The following is a 14,504-nucleotide window of genomic DNA, read 5'->3' as shown; positions in this document are numbered from 1 at the left end:
AGAGGGGGGGGGAGAGGAGACTTTTTTGGGGGAAGTAGGAATAAATGGATCGGTGGATGGAAGGATATTTAAAGAGTCGCGAAGAAATACAGAAAGCTTGTAACTATTGGCTGCCATCTAGCGGTCGCCTGGGGTTTTACGGTCCTCATGTGGACGGGCCGGCAGCAGGAAAGATCGCGGAGGGGAAGAAGCACTTGGCTCTGCCCTTCAACTTCCAGGGGCTTCTGACAAGAAGGGGTCTGGGGTCGTCACAGAATCTTACACTTTCAGAGAAACCTTACATTACCTGCTCCGGGTCTGCATTTTTTTTCATTTGGATTTTCTTCTGGATAAATAACCCTTTTCACTATTTGTTAATAGACGAAGTCTTAACTAAGAAGAGCATCTTCTCTACCCCCCCCCTTCCCCCTCCCCACTGTCATTGGAATCTCCTGCAGCTTCCGTGTCGAATCTTTATTTTGGGCACCAATCAAATAGCGGCGGCTTCTAATATTTCTGCCGTCCGTCCGTATCTATCTATCTATCTATCTATCTATCTATCTATCTATCTATCTATCTATCTATCTATCTATCTATCTATCTATCTATCTATCTAATCTATCTAATCTATCTATCATCTATCCCATCCACCCATCCACTTTGTCTTCACTAATCCACAAACTAATATATGTAACACCGAAAAAAGGCTTGTTGAAGTGATCTATAATGTTTTCATAGCCTGTTTGCTGATAAAGAGGAGTTTTTACGGGCGGGGCGTGTGGATGTATTTGTGTCTTTTGTTGCTGACTTTGGAAAGCTTCTTTTCGGAAACGGAGCGTAGCGGCAGCGGTTCTAATCCAGAAAAAGCAAACAGCTCACTTTTCTAGGACGGTGGCCAGAGAAGACGCCTTAAACACCGTAGAGGGGACCATTTTTTTCGGCTGTTTCGCAAATGGCCAAGGCACATTTCAAAAGGAAAATGCGGGAGTGACGAGAAAGTGCGACTTTATTAACGCTAGTCCTAATCTTCGATTTAAAAGCAGGCGTTTCATATAGTAGCGGTTGATATACGTTATTCAGTCCCGGGACAGTTTTTGCTGAATTATGTCCACAGTTTCATTGTTTTTTAAGGATGGGGAAGGAGGGAGTTTCGGGCTCTTAGTAAAAGACACATTTTAAGACAAAATGAGAATCTTCCTCATCCGACGTTCGCCTGCAGCTTGGACTACCGATTGCTTGGAAATCCCACCGAAGTGAATGCGAGGCTTAGGAGAACACGTGATCCTCTAGGAATAGGTAGATCACTCGCAGTGATCCTTCGGTTTTTTAAAAAAACTAAAGCACTATGTAACTCTTCCATGGTTTTGAACGTTTCCTTATAGTACGACATAAACCAACCCGTTATTGGATCGGGTGTGACAGATATGAAGACATTTCTTCTCTCCAACCATTTCCCCTTCTCTCCCGCTTCAGTATAAATACCGAGGAACTGCGCTGAAATTCCGGATGCGACTGTTCCCCTTCATACGACTGAAGAGAGGGGAATGTCTTTGCATACTTGCTAAAATGGGAGCAGCATCCCCGAATTTGGTGCTATTAGATAGTAAGTAAAGACCTCCAGAGCCAGTCTTCTAAAGATTCCTAACATGTTCCCCGCAACTCCTATTTCTGTTAATTTAAACCGCGAGACGTTTCAGCAAAAGTTGGAAGTTACACGCGTGGGCTCTTGTTCTTTTCCTTGGCTATTACTGGTGTTAAAATCTCATTTCGAAAAAGTGTGATATCCTTGTTGTGATTACGGGGGGGGGGGTAGGGGAGGGGGAGAGGAAGGCAGACGAAATAAGAAGTTGCTGCGTGGAAACTGAATGGCAGGCCAAAACTTTTTGGTATACGAGAGAACCCACCAAAATGAATGTAAGTGGGCGCGCCCAGCGTTGTGGAAACTCAGGGCTCCAATTACCGCCATCCTTTGAGCCTGGGAACCTTCATGGCCAAGACGAATTTCAGGATCGCGAGGAGGCGGCGGCGAAGGAACAGGAAAGGGCGGCAGAGAAACTTTGTAAATCAGCTGATGCTTTTTTCTCCGCCCACTTACGTTTCTCGTTAAAGAAAGGTGCAAAACTACGGGAACGTCCGCCTCCTGCCTAAATGTATGGATCTAGGTAAGAAAGCAGGATTCATTTACGATTCATGTTTACTCATCGGACTATTTTTTTAAAAAAACAGTACGGTCATCGTGCAAATTTTAAATGAAAACCATTATTTCATTCATTCTCTAGGACAGGATCTGGAAGAAACGCTTCGTTTTAGAAGCCTTGTAACCTTCAAGGAAGAAGAAAATCAATGGATTCTGCAAACAGAAATCTTAATCCTAATCCGGCACAACTAGTCCTAACTCATCCCGAATTCCCTGCAACTTGTTGCCCAGCAAATATATTCAGTTAAGAGAAAGCGAATAAAAATCGTGCCAACCAACCCTATATTTAATGTAAACATTTTTTTTTAATTTAAAAAAATCGTAAAACCTTCCCTTGCCAGAAAACTCGCCCAGTTCGACGAGTGTTTTGCGAAGGGGCAACCACAGCCGTCGGCTTCCCAAAGGCTGCGGGGGAAGAAAAAGGGGAAAAAAAAAAAAAAACCTCCTGGGCGTTTGGACCCTGGGGAAGCTAGAGGGAAGCCGATCAGAGGGGGCTCCCTGTCCTGCGGCCACTTCCTACCGGTGGCTTTTGCGACAAAGAGGGCAGAAGCTCCTTCGGGAGCGAGACACGCGGGGCAGCTGGCAAGCAGGCTGCAGTCCCGGACCGATTTCGTGGGGCGCTTGGCTCAGCGAAATGACGGAGACTCATTCCACAGTCCCGCCGAGGAGAAGAAGGGGGGGCGGGGGAAACCTGGAAACACCTCCGAAAATCTTAAATTTCTCCCCAGGCACCGTCTCCTCCTTGGTAGCCCCGGCGTGGAGGTTCTCAGCTATTGGTAGCCAATCAGTGGCGAACAGAGAGGTGTGCGAGACCAAGTCGAATTCTGCGAACCGGTATGCAGGAGGCGGCAATAAAAGGACCGAGGGAGGTCAGCGACAGGGCGGTCTGGGCAGTTACGGGCGCCTCCCCATAGAGGCAGGCGGAGTTGTCCCGGGTATGGAATCGAGGCTTAGAACGCTTTCTATCTTAATTCTTGCTCCGGGCTTTGTGCTCAGGGGTGTCTCCCCCCCACCCCCCGCATTGCTCCGGTTCCTTTCCCTGCGAAGAGAAGTGTAGGTCCACGTGGAAAGGAAAAGCAGCAAAAGAATCGGAAAAGCCTTGCCTGGAAAAGGAGCCAGATGATGGAAAGGGAGGGGGGCTATCTTTACAGTGTTTAAATTTCGCCATACAAAGTGACGCGCTACTTTATTTTAACGCGTTTCATCAATTGTGTCGGGGAGGGGGGGCTCATTCTTCTAACATCTTGGGGGGGGGAAACACACCTTCAGACGTTCAGGGCGCATGCGCCACTGAAACTTCGCCGCCCTCCTCCCACGTCCGGGAGAGGGCATCTTGCAGGGAGCAGGAAAGTTCATCTTCAGCAACCAAAGGGCAGCCTTGAAGCCCGAAGCTCAGTCAGCTGAGCCAGAAATGCATCTCTTGGAATGGAGAAGAGAGAAGAATAGAACGAATTCAAACTCTAAGATGGGTTCTTTTTCAGCCAAGACCATCAACAGAGTTGATAGCTCAACTTTGATCAAAATGCTCAGATCATGGGGGAAGGGGGAGAGAGAGAGAAGACCAATAAGGGAGATAGTCTGCTGGATGTAAACATCCTTCTGAGTAAATATAGGAACTTGTACTGCTTGGATGGCTTCTCCAAATACATTTACATAGTTTAAAAGAATAGGGCACACTAGATTAAAAAAAACCTGTTTCATTTAGGTGTTTAAATAGTTCAACAAAACCCTGGAGGTTTCATTTAATGTTGCATTACATATATCAAATGTCTTACAGGAGAATCTTTCAAAGTTTCTTTCTCAAAATAGAAAAAATAAGCGCTCCTAACATTTGACTTGTAGGAAAATCAACTGCTGTAGTGTTCTAGCAGGATTGCTAATGCCCTAGAACAGAATTAACGTGCATGGGGAAAGTGAAATTTGCAGAAATGGGAATCATCTCAAACAGGAACAATGATTAGGTTCCAGATTATTATTATTCCAGGCTACATAATTTACAGCCTTCACTTACACAGGAAGGATCTTCAGCTTCATATGTCTTCAAAATTCAAGGAGGATACAATCAAATCTTAAGGCATCGTATTTTTGTTTTCTTTCTTCCTTTAGGGAAGCTATGGTTCATCTACTGTTATCTATTTGAACCTCATAACAAACAGTTAAGACAAGCACACAGTCAGAATGGATAAAGGGTGGGGTGAAATAAGAACTAACCTGGATCGGAAGAAACTTTCCAGAAGGATTTCATAGTCTTCTGAAGGACCTAGGAATCAGAGAGCTGCAGTCACTACCATGTTAATTCCAGCAGAGCACTCTCTTTAATTCCCCCTTTTCTAGTTTAACAAGTCATTAGAAGGCTGTAAAATGCCAGCTCTTTATGAAGTGAGCTATAAACTTTTTAACAGGTTGAGGCTTACCTAACTCATTACAACCAACACATTTAATAATAGGTGAGGCTCTCATCAAAGCAACATCAGAGAAGGTGTTCACCTTTTAATGAAAATAACTGAAGAACTGCAGAAGTACCTGAAAGTCTTTTTGGATTATTAAATTTATCATTTACTAACCATACCATGCTACAAATATTTTAGTCAGATCAACAAATATACATGAAATGGATGGCATTCACTTTGGTCAAATATGAGCAAAATGCAATAGGAGCATACTTTTTAGACAGGTGACATAGGTAATAAATAAATCCATGTATTTCTATTCAAACTGTCTTTTGAGATTTATAAGAAGCAATAATATTTGGGTGAAGTTAATGTGTTAATTCTATTATTCCATTACCTAATGGGGATTATTTGCCTATTGTGCCCTGAATATTTAAGAAATGTCAATATATCAATAATTGAGCAAATAAATTTTGACATTCACAAACCACTGGGTAGAGACATTGCTAAGTGTCTCCCAGTTACCTGCTTCCATTTCGGTTACTCTGCAAATGGAAGATGGTGTGAAACTAAGTTTAATTATTTTGTAAATCTTTCCACTAGGCTTTATATTCTATAAATTATAGATTGAATTTATAAATCAACAATTCTATCTTGAATTAAACAAAGGTAACATACAGAAATTTTCCATCCAAACTTAACAAAACTGAACTTGAATAGTACAAACAAAAGAGAAAAACTACAGATAATCATTAGGAAGGTAGACAATGATACTGGGATATGTTTCAAGTGTGTAATAGTTATAAAGAAACAGATTTTCTTTATTTCAATAAGGAAAATGTTACAAAATGAATTTCTTCAAGGCATCAGTATTTTCTTTTTTAGAAAGAACATACAAAGAAAAATATAATTAAATTGCAGTTGAAAGGGTCAGCATCTCTTCCCTTATATAATTGACAAAGCAAATATGCAGTACTCAGATTCTGTTCTGAATAATTCAAAACTAGGTCCTATTTCCCACAAAACAGCTCAGTTTCATTTGGCAGGTTAAAGTTTACCTTTTGATACATAAATGGAAGCCAAACATCAAGAGACAAAAATTGGCCAAATAGTAGCAGATATTTATAAAATTTGGCCTAGAGCAGATACTACCAAGGTTACTAGAAAAAAGATAAAAATAACATTTGGAATATTCTAGCACTTTGTTTTATTTGGTGTTTGTGTGATATTACACTAGCCTGCCTTGATACCATTGCTAGCAAAATAAGGTGAGGGGAAGAAGAAAAAGGCAAGCAGGCAGGAGAACAAGAACTGCAGCACAATCCACTGACCCTTTCCCACAGGCACGATCAGACTAGGAAGAATAATGAAGTCGAAATCCTGACTGCATTATTGGGCAATGCAAACAATGCAGCATGTTCTGCCTACATATTAATCATTTTGCTGAACTATGGCAGAATGTATATAAATAGTGAAGGAAGTAAAATAAAATATTCAGAAGGCATTTATTAAATATTCTTCGCATTTTGTCTCCTTTTCTCTATGTACTTCATTGCTATGTGCATGTCTGTCTATCTGCTCCACAAAATAAAGCAGTTGTCATATAGTGCTGTATATGACTTGCTTTATTCCACTATTAAGTGTACACTGTCTTTAGCACAGTATTATTCAACTGGTTATTTCATCAAAGAATAATATTGAACAGTCAAGCATAACCTCAAATAAGGTTATGTTTGAAGACTTTGCTAATTCAAATTGCACTGGCTGGCATGGTAATGTAAATAAAATACTCTTGATTATAAAATTCTTCCAATACTCAAAAGGCAGTTGTAAAATTAGAAGATTCTTGAGTCGTTTTGGAGGTGTTTGGAGGGTCCAGTCCTAACATTTCATTCAGCAATATAAAATATATGATATTTTAAATACCAGTACATTTCCAATTATAATTCCTTAATCTGTCTTAATTATGCTTAAATTAGTTAGCTACCTGAAATATCAATTACAAATGGAAAATTGCTGTTAAAATTCAATTAAAATAAAAATGTACTGAAATTACATGGTGAAATCGACACATACCATACACAGATTATAAACTAAGATGATACATAAATAACAGAATTGTGGAAAAATATAAGATGTTTAAGTTCACTAATATTTGAAAACTTTGTATAAATAAAATAATGTAGCAATATTCTGTTTGTCTAGTTTTCCCCCACTTCTGTGTAAAATGGTCAAGCCACCTACTTAAAAATATATTTCATTATAGCAATTACTATCTTTTTATTGTCTGAATTAACATAATTCTTATAAGATTCAGTGAAATATTAAGACTGTTTGAAATATATTTCCCAAGCAAGTAAATTCAGTCTAATATTTTCTATATTTTTAAACAAAAAACTAAACTAAATGAACTAATCTAGAATTGTTCTCAATTGCCAGATATTGATACTAAAATTTTAATTTGTTTTTAGCATTTGTTTTAAAAAATAAAATAATATTTTAGCTTTTTTCCATTTCAAGGCAGTTGAGTTATCTAAATGAAAGATTTAATACACCATGATGCCAAATTTAACTTGATTTGCATAGCAGGATGGAATATTAAGAATTATGTACATTCTTAACATTTTTCATGAAATAGATTTTATAACATACTTCTGCTTAACCAGATTGCAAGCTTTAGTGTTACTTGTTCAGATAAATATAGTATGCTTTAGCATGTGTTAGAACTGAGTATGATTACCTCTTTTTATGTTGTTAAGTATCAAAGTCATTAAAGCAGATTAATCCAAATGAAGTTATATTTTGAATTTAAGATAGATAAAAATATCAATTCACCATAACCATTAATTTCAATAAATGTCCAATAATTTTTCATAGTAATGGCCAAACAGCTGTTTCTATTGTAGTGATGATTGTCACTCAAATTCATGTCACTTCTGCCAGGGGAATGATTTCTAAAAACAATGCTTCTCTTCATATTTGTTATTCTATGTATAGTTCTCTGTTTTCAGTTAGTGCAAGCATTGAATATTCCCTTAACAAAGTACTACTTGCTCAGTTGAGAGGCTTTATTTCCAGAGTCAAAAATGCAGTTTATACTTTTAACCTGAACATAATAATCAAATATACTGCTCAAAAAAATAAAGGGAACACAAGCAGAAGACATCCGAGATCTGAATGAATGAAATAGCCTTATTAAATACTTTGTTCTTTACATATAGTAGTTTATACACTGCTCAAACAACTAAAGGGAACACAAAACTACTGTATGTAACGAACAAAGTATTTAATAAGGCTATTTCATTCATTCAGATCTCGGATGTCTTCTGCTTGTGTTCCCTTTATTTTTTTGAGCAGTGTACTTTATTTCCAATTTTTCCACTATTTAACTGGAAAAATTTAATTCCACTATCTACAATTCCTCATAAGTAATGTAATGTAATGTAATGTAATGTAACACACACACACACACAGAAGTATACACATCCACGATTGTTTAGAATATTTAATAACATATTCTATTAATTGAATTTAAGTTTTTATCTCGTTTCCAAAAGAAATGTAACTACATTTTTCTTCTAATTCAGAGAAAAAAAATGACCAAGTTTAAGAAGATTAGATTTTAATATTAGTATATTTTTATACTAACATCTATCGGTAAATCATTACTGTGTCTTTCATTATCTATGTCTAAAATACTAAATGTCTTTGAGACAGTATCAAGTTACATCATTTCTACCAAAATGTATTATGTACAAACACTAAAAAATGTTTAAGTGCAGGTAGACTTTTCAGCTTGCTTCCTAAAAGAACCTAAAGCAATGCTGAAATATTTATAGTAAGTTCAGAGCCATTTATCTGAATGAATGTACAAATCAATGCAGAATCGAAAAGGTTAATTATATGATGTAATAATTAAAATAATTATATTTTATCAGAAAGGGTATATTTCATTTTTGATAGGAATTATATTTTTAAGTAAATGATTTATTCCAACTTCTGTTATACCATTTCTTACTAAGGACCTGTCTGAGGGAGATGGGTGGTTAAGAAATATGAAATATAAATAAAGCAAATAAAAATATAAAATAAGGACTTTAAACACAAACTCAAGTTAAATTATATGAAATTTATTTATCCTACATTTTCAGTTACAAAAACAATCCCATAGAATATTTGTATTCAAATATTCAAGCATTAATATTTTATTGAAGAGAAAATTAATCCCAAATTCATAATCAGTAGTAATATTTTAGTTATAGTGATAACACTTATGTAAAGATATACTGTATAAATGCAGGATTCTTGGTTTTAATTCTATCTACACTCATATAAAATGAAAGATTAAAATTAGGTCCACAATGTTAAGTTATTCATTTTCTGCAAGCAAGTAAAAATTTGCTTTTAGGAAGCTAAAATTTATGAGTTTTACTCTGTGGACGCTGCAAAATATTAGTTTAAAAGATACCTTATATAGTGATTTTTTTCCCCTGAGTTAATGAAGCAGTTGCAGAATTAAAAATATTTTCACACAAATCTATAAAGAAATTGTTGGTAAAAACTTCATCTCTGGAAATTAAATGTTAGCACTTTTTCAGATATAATTAATTTAAAAACTTAATATATGGCACAGAATGATAGATTGAAAACCATTAATGTTTGCTACATTTTGGGGGGGGGCGCTGAAGGAAAATACCAGCTTTCAGAGGGGGGCTGAAGGAAAATACCAGCTTTCAGAGGCATGCACATTTTGATCTACTATAGCAAAACAAAATATGCAGTATTTAAAAATTTACAGATTTATTTTGGAAGCTTACATTTGTGTGATTTTGGTCAGTTTTATAGAATAGAATTTCCATCTTTGATTGTATAAATTGGGAGATTCTATGCTGATCATATAAAAAAATTTGTAACAATAGCCAACAATTTATATGTATGTATGTATGCTCTTCTTTTTTCGTAGGTCTATATGTGCATTATTGTTTCAGCCAGGCTTTTTCTTGATTTACATAGGAAAAACCCTGGCTGAAACAATAATACGTATGTATGTATGTATGTATGTATGTATTCTTTCCTTTAAATGATAGGAAAGAATACTTATATATGAATTAATATTGATATAAATGAATTTTATATCACATATTAATACTTATTAGAAAAAATATACATACATTTACTGGGCTCCTTTATAAATTATATAACATATTTCTTCATTAAAACTTATAGATTACTGTTTTGCAAATTTGTTTTGGCAAAAATAAAATTACTTTATAAGCTGTATGATTTTATCCCAGTTTGTCACATTTTGCTTTTAATCTGAAAATCCAAAAATTCAAGGATCAATTTATTCTATTTTTAGAAACAAGATGTCAAGCAATCCTATGTTCAAAACCAAAGTAGGAAATTAAAGTGAACTAGTACAGAGCTGCTTTCAAAGAACATTTTTGTTAAAACTGTTAAAATTTAATTATTTAATAAAATTTAATTTAATTTTTAAAAATTTAATAAAATTTAATTAATTAATTAAACAAAATTACTCATCCATATTTTAAGTTCTTCAATATTATTTTGTATGTGATTTGCTTGAAACTTTAATATAGGTCTTATGCAAACTCTTTACCCTTGGTTAAAAGTCTCAGCATCAACTTTCATGATGCCTTTCAAAACCTCAGAATCCAAAAAGTTATTGTTCATGCCTAAAGTCTCTTTTCACAGGAGGATTTAGGTTGGATGTATCAAAATAAATTAAATCTTTCCATTTCTACAAGTTAATTTAAAATCAGAAGAGATTTTAGCACTTCGTTCAGCATCAAGGTACAAGATACAATGTGGCATGCAACTAAATCTGCCTTTTACAAAAATGAAACCATGTTGAAAATGTAAAAATAAAAAAGGGAATTAACTGGAAAATATCATTTCTGAAGTTTAGAATGTTTTCAATTGGACATAATAATGATCAAGATGGCTGTCTTGTTTCAGCACTTTGGCCAGCGACTTTGTAGATACATCCTGTCATAGGAGGAGCTATTATGCAAATACATATGCTTCTATATCTCTGCAATTATGAATAAAGGAAAGCTAAACTATAACACTGAATTTATTTGAAAAGTTTTAATATAGCTGTCACTTCTTCCATCAAGTGTTTGTGACAGTGAGCTTTGAAATGAGTATTATAAATCACTTCAGAAGCTGTATTATAACCTTAAATAAATGATGTAAGCAACAAGTTCCTCTGGTATACATCCAAGCCATCAAAATAATTTCTTTTAAGGCAATTTAAAAAGTAAGGAATATAACATGATTTAGAATAAAATAACTGGAAAATACTGCTGTTAATATTTACAATTCATTTTTCTGTTCGAGATTTTTCTAATTGAGAGGCAGCATTGAAATTTTTATCAGTATCTAAAGAATGAAGTGTAGATTTTGACAAGGATTATTGTTCTCCCCCATCCTTCAGTTTATACTTAGACACATTTCAAAATATCATTTTTTTAAAAAGGATTCTGAACATTGCGTTTTGAGATCCAGTTTATGACCAGATAGTTTTTGTATGTAGCCTTGGTTGAATTATGATAATTTTTATTTATTATATTTATTCATTTATTTATTAAATTTTGAAGGGAAAAAAACTTCTTTTTTATTTAATAAATCCTGCTCTATACTAAAGCCATAATTTGGTATTCCAGAGGAAAGAATTTTTTAAAAAAGCATTTAGGATGATTAAACAATGGAACTTATTTTCATGTATGTGTAGTTTTTCTAATAGTATTTATAGTAAATAATACATTTGGCAAAAATGATATTTGATAGTTATCAGAGTGCCAATATTTGTTTTATTAAGCATTTTTGCCTTTAAGCTATAGTTAAAATAGTTGGAAGGTAGCGTGTGCCCTTATGTGCCATTATTTTAACTGAATATATTGATCCTTAGAATATATCTCTATACTGGATATTCATCTCACACATCATTAGCCAAACTAAGATAATTCACTTCTGGCTTCATTCTGTTTTCTGAGGTTATATAATACAGTTGTTGCCTATAATAATTTATTGGCCAGAAATAAAAATAGTAATCTTTTGGGAAGTTCACAACTGAGAAAGACACAAAGTCAACTACTTAATGCGCTACAATGTGTTCCAGGATAAATTTGAATTTATCTATACAGTAAACTAGGAGGAAAAAAATTCTCTGTTTAAAAGAAATCATACACAGAATCCCACCATACTCTATTTTTAGAACCTTATAGTGATACTGTCAAATTAATCTAACTAGATTTCTGCCATTATTACAAAAGAGACGACAGAGTTTACAGTATATGCTTAAGGTACTTTATTTTTCCCTTTCATTCCAAAACATTTGATACATTGGTTCGCAAAGAATTAACTTCTCGCTACATAGTATTATTGCAAAATAACCTGCAAGAAACAAACCACGGCATGCATAGCAACTTTGGGAGCAATTTAAAAAAAATATGTTTGCGTTGGAGAGGGGAAGAGCAAAACAATTTAAAAAGCAGCAAGCAAGATCTCGGGAGTTCATTTTCTTAATACATGAAATAGTCCAAGATGGCGTCCCATTACTTACGTTTTAAAATCCCATTCAGAGGACCCCGATTTATATAATAAACAATGATAGGCTTTCCCTTCCCATTCTTCCCCCCTAGAAACCCCAAAGGAGGTGTTTTTTTTTTTTAAATAAAAGTCTCTTTAACGAAAGACTGACTCCATCCTTTGCATTCTCCATCAGTGCAACCCTCGCGCCTTCGCATAGCAAATAATGTAAACTATGCGTCCCTTCACTTCTCGCCTCGGGCTTCCCACGTACGTGGCCCTTTAGGCTCCAGTTTCCTCGCGCTTTCTCTCCTCCAAGCTTTGGGTGGCCTTTCCTTGAACACCCTTCCCTCCTTCCCTTCCTCCCTCATGCACACCCCCTCCTCCCATCACCGTAGCCTTATCCCTTCGCCGGCTTTTCCCACGTTAAAGCAGAAACCGCACACGCGGATCAAGGCGAAGGAAAAAGAACGACGGACACGGCGCCCCCTGGCGGCCGCACTGCGGAAGGAAGGACCGGTCAGGTTCCAACCTTGGCGCAACACGCCTTTGAAAAGCATAAAAAGCTCGGCTTAAAAAAAAAAAAAGGCTGGAGAAAGGAAAACTTCCCCTGCCGTAAAAGGCGAGCAAAAGGAGAGATTCGACCGTCTGTTTCCAGGCTGGCAAGGAGGGAGGGAAATAAAGGTGCACACCCGGAAGTAGACCACCGGCAATTTTTTCTCTCTCTCTCCCCCCCCCACCCCACCCCCCTTTTGCCAGGAAAATAGCACACGCCTTTCGGCCCCTTTGCCCGGGTCTTCTGGCTGCAGTGCAGCACGCTTTGAGCGCCCCCACCTCCCGCCCTCGCTCCTCCCTTGGGCCGCGCGGGAAAGGCTATTTACTCTACTTACCTCGCGCGCGCCATGGTCACTCCAAGGCCGAGCAGGCTCAGGGCTTGCCAGAAAGGGAGCAAAATAAAATAAAATAAAATAAAATACTGTAGAGAAGAGAAGGGGGCGGCGGCGATGGGCGGAAGGATGAGCCGATAAGAGGGTGGGAAGAAAGCTCGGCTGGCCTTGACAGACCGACGGGGAAGCTTCAGCAGAGCCGCGGCAGTGGGGAGCGGGGGGGGGGGGCGCTTGCAGCAGCCGAGCCACCCCGCTTCAGCAACACCTGCTTAATAAGGTCTCTCGGCCGCGCGCCACACTGGTCCCGGCTGGGGATGAGGCCTCCTCCGATGCCGGCTCCTTGGCCGGGATTCTCCGCGCATCTTCTCGGTTTCTTCTTCTTTTTTTCTTTCTTTTCTTTCCTTTTCTTTTCCCAGACCACGCCTCCTCGAAGGCTGCTTTTTTTAACCCCTGTTCGCCCCGCGTACCGAAGCGTGAAGCCTCAAGAGTGCGGGGCGCAAAAAAAAAAACCAAAACAAAAACCCGTCAGTGTGTCAGGGCGAGAATCCAGAAGGTTGGAGACCATTAAACAAACTCCAGTGAATTTGGATATTTTCACACCCACCCACCCATTCCTTGCCGGGAAAAAAAAAACGGCACGCCTTCGCCCCTCTCTCCGGTCTTCTGGCTTGCAGCACGGTTTGAACCCGCCCCACAACAGTTACCGGCAATTGTTGTGGTTGGACCCGCAACTCGCGCAGCCTTGCATCTGCTGAACCAGAATTTGTCTTGAGACTAGGGATCGCTATGGTTAAATGTGACGATTTCTGTGCAGACAGCCACACCTCGACTGAAATCTCCAGTGTCTAACTATGCTTCACGGAGTAAATTGTTACAGCCATCAACCCAGGGGTGAAATCCAGCAGGTTCGGGGGAACCGGTAGTGGAAATTTTGAGTAGTTTGGAGAACCGGCAAATACCACCTCTGGCTGGCCCCAGAGTGGGATGGGAATGGAGATTTTGCAATATCCTTCCCCCAGGAGTGGGGAGGAAATGGGGATTTTGCAGTATCCTTCCCCTGGAATGGGATGGAAATGGAGATTTTGCAGCATCCTTCTCCAAGCGTCCGCCCACCAAGCCACACCCAAAGAACCGGTAGTAAAAAAAAAAAATTGGATTTCAGCACTGCATCAACCAATGGAACAGCTTGCCTTCAGAAGTTATGGAAGCTTCATCACTGGAAGCTTTCAAGAAGAGACTGGACTGCCATCTGTCAGAAATGGTGTAGGGTCTCCTGCTTGGGCAGGGGATTGGATTAGAAGACCTACAAGATTATTATAATTTTATTTCTATACCGCCTTTCTCCCGGAAGACTCAGGGCGGTGTACAGCCTATTAAAAGCACAAAGACAAACATCAATTAAAAATAATTAAAATTATTTAAATAGTTTCGGCTCAAATTTAAAACCCCCCAAATTTAAAACACCTAATTTAAAATCATTACATTGATAGCCCAGCC

General features: G+C 37.6%; 1 protein-coding gene across 1 annotated transcript in view; it reads right to left on the bottom strand.

Moving 5' to 3' along the window:
• Window positions 1-13,785, bottom strand: part of LIN28B (lin-28 RNA binding posttranscriptional regulator B) — a 95,070-nt gene extending 81,285 nt beyond the window's left edge. The window contains exons 1-2 of the mRNA XM_034409076.3: window positions 13,011-13,785; window positions 4,388-4,436 (exon numbers count right to left, since the gene is read on the bottom strand). Of these exons, the coding sequence (XP_034264967.1) occupies window positions 4,388-4,421 (34 nt within the window). The 5' untranslated portion in view covers window positions 4,422-4,436; window positions 13,011-13,785. The remainder of the gene's footprint in view (window positions 1-4,387; window positions 4,437-13,010) is intronic.
• Window positions 13,786-14,504: the final 719 nt, after the last annotated feature.

The sequence above is a fragment of the Pantherophis guttatus genome, chromosome 1, assembly GCF_059756535.1.
Source record: "Pantherophis guttatus breed Tessera chromosome 1, ASM5975653v1, whole genome shotgun sequence".
NCBI lineage: Eukaryota > Metazoa > Chordata > Lepidosauria > Squamata > Colubridae > Pantherophis > Pantherophis guttatus.
The sequence above is the reverse complement of the archived record's forward strand: the minus strand, read 5'-3'. Positions and strand labels throughout refer to the sequence as shown.